Source organism: Capsicum annuum, chromosome 6 (genome assembly GCF_002878395.1).
Source record: "Capsicum annuum cultivar UCD-10X-F1 chromosome 6, UCD10Xv1.1, whole genome shotgun sequence".
NCBI classification, from domain to species: domain Eukaryota; kingdom Viridiplantae; phylum Streptophyta; class Magnoliopsida; order Solanales; family Solanaceae; genus Capsicum; species Capsicum annuum.
The window spans coordinates 209,945,358-209,957,767 of record NC_061116.1 but is presented as its reverse complement, the minus strand read 5'-3'; the positions used below and the strand labels follow the sequence as shown (position 1 = coordinate 209,957,767).

The 12,410-nt window shown below is 34.6% G+C and overlaps 1 protein-coding gene across 1 annotated transcript; it reads left to right on the top strand.

Annotated features, from left to right (window-relative positions):
• Positions 1-11,752: 11,752 nt before the first annotated feature.
• On the top strand, positions 11,753-12,293 carry LOC107875965. Its single transcript, XM_047414548.1, has 2 exons — positions 11,753-12,169; positions 12,279-12,293. The coding sequence occupies exons 1-2, from the start codon at positions 11,753-11,755 to the stop codon at positions 12,291-12,293; spliced, it is 432 nt and encodes a 143-aa protein (XP_047270504.1).
• The last annotated feature ends 117 nt before the right edge of the window (positions 12,294-12,410 follow it).

Here is a 12,410-nt window from a genome sequence, read left to right as displayed (position 1 = left end):
AGTTTAGAAATTGCTGAATTGGTCCGAATTGATCTTAATTAATTTTAAAAATTTTAAAATTAATTAAGATCAATTCGGTTTTTTTTTTTTTTTTCATTTCTACTTAGAGTGATCGATCGACGACTCGGGTCGGGATGAACGCAATACCAACGCCATGCAATTGCAAAGACTCGATTGGATTTGTAGTTGACCCTGCGAGCTCACTCATTTATCCCTAGTTCCACCTAAATCAACTTAGGTACTATCACTATCCTAACATTGAGTTGATGAGAACTCATTTCAACTCAGAGTGATCAATCGATGACTCGGGTCGGGATGAACGCAATACCAATGCCATGCAATTGTAAAGACTCAATTGGATTTGTAGTTGACCCTGCGAGCTCATTCATTCATCTCCAGTTCCACCTAAATCAATTGCTATGAAATCTGTTGCAACAAACGACTAAGCTGTTGAAAATTTTCAAACAGGTACATATATGTTGCAACAGATGACATTTCTGATTTAATTATCAAATAGATATTTGCATCTGTTGTGACAGATGACTGAGCTGTTGGAAATTTTCAAAAAAATATTTGTATCTGTTGTAACAGATGACATATCTAATTTTATTAATTATCAAATGAACATTTTCATCTGTTGTCACAGATGACTGAGCTTTTGGAATTTTTAAACAAATATTTATACCTGTTGTAACAGATGACTGAGTTGTTCAAATTTCTAAACAGATATTTATATATGTTGCAACAGATGACATATCTATTTGAAAATCTTTTAATCTCTTTTAATTTTAAAACAAGAAGCTTCTGGTCCGAGTAGATAATATCAAGTAGTAGTACTTACTACTAAAGACGGTAAAAAAATTTTCTTGGATATCTCAAAAGTGAGTTCATTGAGCAGTCTTGTCTTGTCTTTTCAATGTCAGTAGTCTTAGTCTTCCTCATGCCCCTCAAATTATTAATGAAATTAATGAATATTAATTAATGAATATTGAAAACCACCACGTCTACGTACACAATACATCTATAAAAATTATCTCATCTCTTCCTTCAGCTGCAGTTTATTTTATTCAACTCTCATATTTTTTTCTCTCCTTTTTAGGGTCACAACCTTTTTTTTTCACTTTTCTCTTCTCTTCTCATAAAGATCTTTTCGGATCTAAACCCATCCTTATCTTTCCTCGACTTAAATTTTTGTTTTGATCTCCTTTTTTATATTAAGGTATGGTTTATTATTGCTCTTTTATTCTTGTTTTCTTCTTTGCATGTTATTTACCCATATCATATTTATTAAAAATTTTTTAAGGAACTTGTAAGTGTTGAATAAACAATCCGAGAATTTTTATTACAATATGAGAAAAAAGTCATCTGTTGGGAGAAGTTTAAAAGCCTTGTTGGTAGTATCATTTTTTTTTGTATGTATTTTGTTTGTTTCATTATTGTTGATGCAGTTATTGATGTTGTTGGTGGGGTTGGCATTGTTGGAACTTGTGGTGTAGTTGATGGTTCTGGCACAAAGGTGGTTGCTTCTTTGTTGTTGATGATGTTGTTGGAACAAATGTTATTTATTTTTTGTTGATGTTTATGTTGTTGTTGATGTTGCAACAGATGGAGAAACTGTTGGAAAAAATAAAACCACCAGAAAGGTTGGTTTGATGTATTCCATCAGACTCCACATCTGTTGCAACAGACTCCACATCTATTGCAACAAACTCTACATCTGATGCAACAGATGGACAATGTTCTTTTTGTGACATCAATTTTTTTCCTCTTCTTTGTAGATATAAGGAACTGATAGTTGATCAAATTTTGACGAACTGTCACGCCCCAAAATCCCATCGGGCCGGACTGGCACCCGAAGCCGAGAAGGCCCGGGAGAACCCGTTCAAATACCTGTACTTTCACTTATATGTCACCAAAAATTTGGACAGCACTTCGTTGCATATAGAAGGGTCTAATTACCTGTATCAGCACAACACGCACAAATATATATATATATATATATATATATATATATATATATTACGTAGCCGTCGGGGCCACCACATATACAAATATAACATCACTATATAAACTTGCATGACTTTACCCTTCCTTATGTCTACAAAGCCTCTAGGATATACATGACATAACTAGGGTCGGGACAAACCCCCGCCCACACATGACTCATGTATAATAACAAAACATAAGGAACCGACTCGGAAAGCTCCGAAGCAAACTGGAGCTCACCAACAATAGCTGTATGACCTGGCTCCTACTTGTGCGGTGTATGAGCTGAGGTACCTGTGCCTGCAGCATGAAATACAGGTCCCCCGTGAGGGACGTCAGTACGAAATATGTACTGAGTATGTAAAACTGTAGATAATCACATATGATATAGGAGCTCAATAGAAATCAGAAACAAGTGAATAAGTCGTAATAGGAGTGGACCACACTTACTAAAACTTGTGACAACCTGTACATTGTATTTATTCAATCACTTTACCTTCGTTCTTATCGTCTTTGTAATCATTACTGTACTGTACTGTGACCATTAGGCTGCCTCCAGTACATATCAACTGGGATCGACCCATGCTAGGCTTATGCCCCTGGGATACCACCCATAAACACATAAATAGGGATCGACCCATGCTAGGCTTATGCCCCTGGGATACCACCCGATAAGAGAGAACTTCCATCACTTAGTTCAATTAATCTTTGAGATTGTTATTTCGGTCGCCACCACATTTTTGATACTTTGAAACAATGATACATCAATAGGAACCAAGTAATAGACCTTCTATATAATAACGATGTAATAAAGACTCATTGGTACATCAACAATGTGTTTCAGAATCATCAATATCACAACGATGAAATAAGAGCCTTTTGGTATATCAATGAAACATTTTGACACTTTATAGGATGGAAACAACTTCGTTGGTAACGTAGAACAATACATGTTTTTGGACAACCTCAGAATCTTACTTGATGGAACATTGGTGTTTTCATGCCAAAGAACATTGTTAGAGTATGCTTTACATACCTCGTTGTAGATTCGGATACCAATTCAACACAACTTCCCGCCTTTACAAATCACTTATCTACAATGAAATGTTTGGCATCTAGTATTAGCAACCCAACACCACAATTCTCTTCCATAATTCCATACTACCAATATTTGCAAAACATTCCAAAAACCAACTTGAACAATAGGTTTATGTGTATATATATATATATAATCATCATTTCAATAACACATCATCAATACCACATCATCATACCAAATTCCTTCACAATTCAACATAATCCAAAATCATTTCCCAATCATCTTTCAACACCAATCAAATAACATACTTCTTATGCTCACATGCATATATATATACACATATCCATATAAATAACACCAACATACTTTACATCCTTACCATAAAATGGCCCTTTTGATTTTGAAGTCCTGTTGGCACAAATAAGGGGTGCTTCTCGAAGCCCTTGAGATGGTGAACACAACTACGGAATCAATTTGGATTTTCTACGGTTGAATCACAAGATATTTGGAGTTGAAATTAGGCTAGGGTTTCTTATTTTCAATAGTTTGATGATAATTGATGGATATGAGACTAATTATATGTATATAATGACCAATTTTCGTCCATGAGGTGATGGAAAATGACCATATTGCCCTTAAAAATTTAAGTAAATCCGAATCTGTCCATGGTGGACTGTTTTGATAGGCTAAAGTAAATCGGCCATAAATCTTTGCTCTGATATCGGATTTGGGTGAGATTGGTATCGTTAGAAATATAATTCAAAGGTATTTCATTTCATATAAAGTAGTCCACCCAGTTCGTCCTGTACAAGGAGTTATGATCGTTTGAAGTTGACCCTAAAAATCTGTTTTAAGAGGCTGGAGTAAAATGAGTATAACTCCTTACTTAGATGTTGGATTTGGATGAAACCAATTTCATTGGAAAGAATACTCAAAGATCTTTCTTTTGATATGTGGTAGCTCTCCCAGTTTATTATATTGAGGGAGTTATGATCGTTCAAAGTTGACCCAAAAAACTGGCAGGCCTCAGTAGTTTGTGTGCAGGAAATTTTCCCGCACATTTACTGTTCACACATCCCGGCCACCGTTTTATAGTTTCGAACGTGCTCGATTATATCCAAAACTTATCCGTTTTTGGAAATCTTAATATCGTTGGAAAGCTTATTCAATAACCTTCGTATGGAACCATCGACGGGAAAATTCCGGTATAAATAAAGTCGATTCCTATACACATATAATCAAACTATACACTTGAAACCATCTCAAAATAATCAATACTCATACTTAAACTCATATATACCTAACTTAGGATCAATACATATACTCCAACACATATAACAATGGCTAATGCACGTAATTAAGTACGGGGTGTTACACGAACTATCTCAAGAGGCTGCAGTAAAGATGGGATCGGAGGATAAGCTACTTATAGATGGAACCACTTCATATGTGGGAGGTATGTATTACTGATAATGTTATCGTGGAAACACACATAGAGTGCACTGATTTTGTGAATGATGTTTTTACTGATTAGTCATAGATCGTTCAAACAAGATGTCTATAATTTTACAGTTAAGTTTGGTAGGTCCAAACTGATAAGGATGAGGGACCATGAATATGGTTCTGATAGCCTGTTAAGATTTAATGTCGGTTGTTGCTCATGTTTATTTGTCAAGCATTGTGAAGGGATCTAAGTTTTGTGTCATTGTAAAGAGATTCAATAGTGATTAGACTAACTTTTAGGGTGCATTTGACCCTTAGAGGGCCTTTGAAGCTTAGCACTATATCTAATAAGAACAGAAAACCAATATATTTATTGCCTTGGCAAAAATTTATATGGCTGGGTTGCTCGCTCGGGGTGATGATTTTATGCCAGAATATGCGGTAGGAGAATGATTTTGAAGGAAAATAGGTGGTTGATGGAAGACTATATCATCTGAGAGCTAATTGAAGAAGAGACATAGGGTAGAAAGTAACTTCTAATGAATCTGGCCGGTGGAATTATCTTAACAGATGGGAGATCTGAATCAAGTGCAAATATGAAAGTGTATCTGGTAATATAATTTCATTTGTTGTGTCTCTGAAAGAAAAACAATGCAGATGGACACTTTGCAAGGGAGCTGTGTGGTCGGGATTATCACCTAGATAGAAAATAGGAGAAGACCAACAAAGAACCTTTATGGGTATCGAGGGTAGAATTAATGTACAACAAGTCTAGAAAACTTATGCCAACAACAACTGCAGTTAAAATAAGGAATCTAAGAACAATTGCAGTTAAAATAAGGAATCTAAGTGAAAGCAGCAAATTTCTGAATTTTAAATTTCATCCCATGCCTTCTTGTTTGTGTTTTCGATTAGGTCCGCTGTCGTTGACCTGATCGGAACCACAAATGAGATTGAAAGGCAAATAGAGTATCATTGCTTCCTTAGCAATATGGTTATAATTGATTGTGTTTTCTTGCCTTGACATGCTTTCAACATTCCTTGGAGAAGATCAGATGCTTGCTGTAGTATGTGAATCCCGATAATTTTTAAGCTTGCCTCCAGCTTGTTGATTCTGTATTCAAGCTGGTCATTGCCCTCTTCGAAGTTGGTAAAGATTTCCTCATCTCTTGTGAGCTCGATCAGGAACACTACCTTCAAAGTTGTGGCATTCTAGAAGCCCTTTAGAACACTTTCTTCAGAAGCCTTAAAGGATACATGGAGGGTCTCTGTGTTTGTTTTAGGTCAAAATGTGTTGATGCACGTTGAAGATGTAGTCCCAAAAGTTGAACAATACACTTTTATCTAGAGTTGCTCCATGTATCTTGCTCAACCAATTTGATAAATTAGTAAGCATGGAGTTACGTAGCCTATGATCTAAACCAGCTCTACCAAGCCTATCAAACATTACGTAACTCTAAGCTCATTACTCTATCAAGAAAATATGATCGAGTTAGTGCACAAATCGAATGAGCTCAATCTCTCAGCCTTTCTGTTGATTGCTCTTCTCCACTATAGATAACAAGATATCTGCTATGCAAAAGTCTACACCGTTGCCAAACATATTCCCAGGCAATCATGTCTGGCGATGGTGTAGGCTTTTGCATAGCATATATCTTGTCATATCTATTGGAGAAGAGTGATCAGCAGAAAGGCTGACAGATTGGGCTTTTTTCTATGTGCACTAACTCGGGCATATTGTTTTGATAGGGTAATGAGCTTGGAGTTACATAACGTTTGATAGGCTTGGTAGAGCTGGTTTAAATCATATACTACGTAACTCCAAGCTTACTAATTTATCAAATTGGTTGAGCAATATGCATGGAGAAATGCTCGATAAAAGTGTGTTGTTCAACGGTTAGGACCACATCTTCAACGTGCATCAACACATTTTGACCTAAAAAAAACGCAACGATCCTTCATGTATCCTTTAAAGCTTCTAAAGAGAAAGTGTTCTGAAGGGCTTCTAGAATGCCACAACTTTGAAGGTAGTGTTCCTAATCGAGCTCACAAGAGACGAGGAACTCCTTACCAACTTTGAAGACGGTAACGACCAACTTGAATACAGAATCAACAAGCTGGAGGCAAGCTTGAAAATTATCAGGATTCACATACTACAGCTAGCATTTGATCTTCTCCAAGGAATGTTGAAAGCATGTCAAGGCAAGAAAACACAATCAATTATAACCATATTTCTAAGAAAGCAATGATACTCTATTTGCCTTTCAATCTCGTTTGTGGTTTCGATCAGGTTAACAGTAGTGGACCTGATCGGAAACATAAACAAGAAGATGGGATAAAATTTGAAATTCAGAAATTGCGGCCTTCGCTTAGTTTCCTTATTTTTACTGCAGTTGTTGTTGGCGTAAGTTTTCTAGACTTGCTGAACATCATTTCTACCCTCGATGCTCGTGAGGCTGCTTTGTTGGTCTTCTCCTATTTTCTACCTAGGTGATAATCTCGACCATGCAGCTCCCTAGCAAAGTGTCCATCTGCATTGTTTTTCTTTCAGAGACACAATAGACGAAATTACATTACCGGATACACTTTCATATTTGCACTTGATTCAGATTTTGCATCTGTTAAGATAATTCCATTGACCAGATTCGTTAGAAGTTACTTTCTACCCTGTGTCTCTTTTTTAATTAGCTCTCAGATGATATAGTCTTCCATCAACAACCCATTTTCCCTCGAAAGCATTCTCCTACCGCACCTTCTGGCATATAATTATCAACCCGAACGAGCAACCCAACCATATAAATTTTGGCCAGGGCAATAACTATATTGGTTTTCCATTCTTGTTTGATGTAGTGCGAGGCTTCGAGGGCCCTCTAAGAGTCCAATGAACACTTAAAGCTAAGTCCAATCGCTATTGGTTCTCTGCAGTGACGACAAATATTGATCCCTTCTCAAAACTTGACACGCATAAACACGAGCACCAACCGTCAGTAATTCGTAACAGGGTATCTGCACCATCTTCATGAGGTCCTCAGCCTTATCAATTTCGAACCCATCAAACTTAACGGTACAATGCAGGATCTTATTTGAATGATCAATGCCTAATCGGTTAAAAACTGCATTCACAAAAACATTATACTTTGTGTATGTTGTCCCGGTAACCTTATCAGTAATACATACTTAACTCCCACATATATGATAGTGGATCCATCTGCACGCACCTTATTCTTCCTAGCCCATTTATGGCTTAAATTGAATAAACAGATGACTAGCTTGTTGCAACAGATGACACATCTATTTATATTGTCAATCAATTGGAGACATCTATTACGACAGTGATTAACCTGTTGCAGAAATCAAATAGATATATACATCTGTTGCAAAAAGATTGCCAGTATATTGTAAGTTATCTAACAGAAAGAATATATTTTGTAACAGATTACCCATCTGTTAGATTTATTTTAAAGCAATTTTCCTTTCTTTCCGAGATACAATAATTTATAATTAGGTCCCTCCTTACAAATATGGATGATTCAAATTCGTACAAGAATATTCATATCGAGTCCTTGCGTAAACTTCAAAGGCAGTTTGATTGATGAAATCCAAAGAGATATTTGGTTGACTTCAGAGCAAGGCTGCCGGATGAATGAAAGATGTTTGATTGACAATAATAATAATAGTAGTAATAATAATTAGGTAATGTTTTTTATTTTAGCGATTATTTTCCTCCTTTTGTATATCAAATCAAAAATCTATGAACATTCATTTCATTTTGTTGTCGACTTTGAATTTTTAATTCTTATTTAGTATTTACCAATAATCATTCTGTTTATTCCTTGTTCTCAACATGTCGACGGTTGGTGGTAGGGATTGAGCAGCAATTTGTGTCAACAGTTAGAGGTTAATCTGCTACGATAGATCGATCATATGTTGCACCTGACGGTTATTAATAAAAAAAGGCTATTGTTGTTATTGAGAGGTTGAAAATAGAAAGACATGACTTGGAGTTCTGATTATTCAATATGAAAAATATTTCGTAAATAAATAATAAGGAAATAAATTATAACCACAATTTTAATAACTGATCGTGACTTTTCACCATTTTTATTTTTGAATTTATTTTTTAAATTATTTATTATATAATAAAATAATTATTATTTTATTAAGAAATTTGAAAAGATATTTTTTTTATTTACAAAATAAAAAAGTAAGCAAATTTGGATTAATGATGCGATGATATATTTATTTTTTTTAAAAAAAAGTAGATTATATGTTGCAACAATTAAATTATCTGATGCAACAGGTTCACTATGGTTGCAACAGATGATATATCTATTGTCACAGATGATTTATCTGATGCAACCTATATTGAGTCACAACTCAATAAAAGCAGTTCTTGGAAAGAAATAATTAATAATAATAATCTGAAAAGTCATGACTTATCACAATATTTCTTAATTTAATTAATTCATTACTTTTCACATTAATAAAAATGTAATTAATAAATGGAGGTGAACAGTTAGATTATATGTTGCAACAGATATGTTATCTGATGCAACATATTTTATATTTGTTGCAACAGATAATACATCTGTTGTCACAGATGTGTTATCTGATGTAACAGATATAGAATCTGTTGCCACAACTCAATAAAAACGGTTCTTCGAAAGACTAATTAATAATAATAATCTGAAAAGTTATGACTTATATCACAATATTTATTTTCTAAATTTAATAAAAAAATTAATTAATGTATGGAGGTGAATAGTCACGCCTTTTTGCCTCTCATTCAAATTCAATCCTCTATAAATAGGTTCGTCCTTACTCAATCGTTTATTCGAATACACACTCTATTTATTTATTGCATCTCGTTTTTCATATTACACTCTAGAAGATAAGATTATGGCTGACCCAGTGTGGGACGTTGCTTTTCTGCAAGACGCCGTGAATAAACTTCGGAATCAACTTCGTGATCTGCAATGGGAATTGGGAGGAGTTAGATCAAGAATGTTCCGCGAGATACGCAGGCTGAGGAGGGCCTTGCTACTTCCGGTTGAAGATTGGCCGGCTGGCAATGATGATGCTGATAATAATAATAATAATAATAATTAGACTATTATTTTTCTTTTAGTCTATTATATGTATATTTATTTGTTTAATAAATAAATTATGTTTGATCTTTGACGTTTTAATCCATATTTAATTTTCATTCTGTCTATTATCTTCTCAACAAACATTTCGACGATTCGACGTAAAAAGGAATAATTTAGAATCCAGTAGCAATAGCAAGATTTATCTGTTGGGTTTGTGGCAGGGGTTGATTTGTGTTGTTTCAAACAGATTAATCATTCGTAGCAACAGATAGTTAGTCTGGTGCAACAAATAAACATTCTAATGCAGCAGATAATTAGTCTGGTGCAATAGATAAACATCCTGATACAACAGATAATACGATGATGCAACAGATAAATAGTCTGATGCAATAGATTACTCATCTGATGCACCAGATGATTGATCTGTTTAAATTCTAGGAACTTGTGCTGCATTCATAATTGGGGTTCTATCCATTGTTGGAAAAACAGAAGTGTACCCAGATGACAAATACGAATAAAAATCATAATTTTACTTACCAAAGTAACCTATGAAGTAATGCCAAAGTGGAAAGTGATGTAGTAAACAAAATTTGACCTAAGAAATTGGTCAGATCGCAGCAGTAGCATTGTACCAACAACAACAACAACAAATGATCGACAAGAAGAAGATGACGCAGAAGATGATGAAAAAAGCAGCAGAAACAAAAACAATTAACAACAAAAATCACTAAGAGAGAGAAAACAACAATGGATGAGAAGAGAGAGAAAGACGCCTTTTTTTCCCTCCGTTTCCCGTTATTTTAGGTATACATTAGGATCAAAGTGTAAATTTAAAAACTTCCCTAACTTTCTTAATACATAATAAAGTAATTGTCACCTCCAACTAATATTAAGACTTGTGTCACCTACACCTCATTTTAAAACTCTTTTGTCACCGGTGGCCCAAACCCCTATGTTAGTTGCTACTATTTCTATTTTATGAGTATTTTTTTATTGGTTTAATCGAAAACAAACCGTTAAGGACTAAAAATCGATAAATTGATAAAAAAATATCTTATTAGTTTGGTTATTGATTTAGTATATTTAAAAATCAAAAACAGATAAAGAACCAATAATAAATAAAACCGAACCGAATCAACTGATGCACACCCCTACGTTTGGCCATGAGATATATTCACTTTTTTTTCAAAATTATTTCACTTTATCAAAAAATGATGTTTAGCCATAAAAACTTCAAATTCCAAAAGTGAAAACAATTCTCAACTTATTTTCATTTTTTTTTTCCATCTCACTATTTCATTTTTCGTCTATCCAAAAGTCTAAAAAAGTCTTTTAAAAAAGGTACGACCAAATACAGATCCAACTCCAAACTTATTGATTTTCATGGCCAAACAACTACTAATCTATTACTTGGAAACCAATTTTTTTGAAATGACATAAGTAGAAAGATTTTCCTCAATGAATAATTTAAAGGCACATGGTACTTGAAAGGCCCACTCCACCTACTTGTTCCTCTTTTCTCTACTCTTTCCTCATTTTCTACTAGTGGAAATTCAAATCTTATTTATAACCTTAATTATTGTAGTTAATGAGTATATGACCCCAAAATTGTCTGTACAATATCCACATAATGTAGGTAGTCTTGTGATTTGCCATCATTGGATACTCACATTTATAAACAGTAAGGACTCTATTCTACAACTATACTTCTAGAACATTATACAAAATCTTATTGTTTGTATAACTTGATGGTAGTCTCTCTTAGTTTTAATATACTTATTTTATATGCTATAATAATAATGTCAGCGCGCGTAGGCAAAAGTGTTGTTATCTTACGTGAAATGATTCCCAAATAAATAATTGGTTTCATTGTAGGTTGAAGTATATTCCAAGCCACCTAAAAGGGACTATCTTTTCCATCAGCAAGCAATGCTATATAAAAAAAGCTAAGACATTGCTAAGGTTCTCAATGTTTAATGATGTTATCTATTCTTCACGTCTTTCATAATGTGCCTTCTTTACAACAACCACAGTCTGTCTTTTTACATACAAAGTTAAGCCAACTAATACTTAAGATGTTTTGGAGATCACAAGGACAAATATAACAAAGTGTACCAAGTCCTCCTAGGATTTTGACAGCATTTAGTTGTCGTTGTATCAGTGTGCCTTCTACTTTGCCTCAAAAATTACGAGTATGAAAGACTACTCAAAGATTATCAGAAGATCAATCTTTATCTTTCTGCAGAATTTCCAGTTTTTCACTACTACAGCAGCAGTCCTTGCGTTCCCTTTCGCTGCCTCGGTACTTATGATACAAGCATTCGTCCCATCAACGTGTTTCCTCCAAGCGATCCATGATCACCTGCATGCTCTATTTGATGCAGCAGGATTACCATCCTCTTCAAAACTCTTCATCCTTTTCAATTCAAAGCTTTCTCAGACTTTTGCAATCTATTTTCTTGCATTTCCTTTCACCCTTTCTTCTCTTCTTTTCGCGAAGGCGTCTGTGATTGAAGCTCTCACTGATCAGAAATCATCCAAGAAACCTGCATTTTCTTCTTTTAACTCACTCTACAGTTCCCTTCTTTTCAGTCAACTTTGCAACTCAATAGTCATCATTTCAGCAAATGCAACTTGTTGTACTCTCCTATTTTTCGCCTTCAAAATATTTAGTTACGGATTTAACCTTTCATCTCCAAGATTCATTCTTTTTATTTCAGCAACGGGAGCAATAATTTACTCAATCTTTCTAGCCAGCACTCTGATCATCTGCAACTTGGCACTGGTATTATCAGGAATGGAGAAAATCGGAGGGTATATGGCGATTCTCAAGGGTTGTTTTCTAATCAGGG

Coding starts and splice junctions, on each gene's coding strand:
- LOC107875965 (XM_047414548.1), top strand. CDS start 11,753: ATGAAAGACTACTCAAAGATTATCAGAAGATCAATCTTTATCTTTCTG.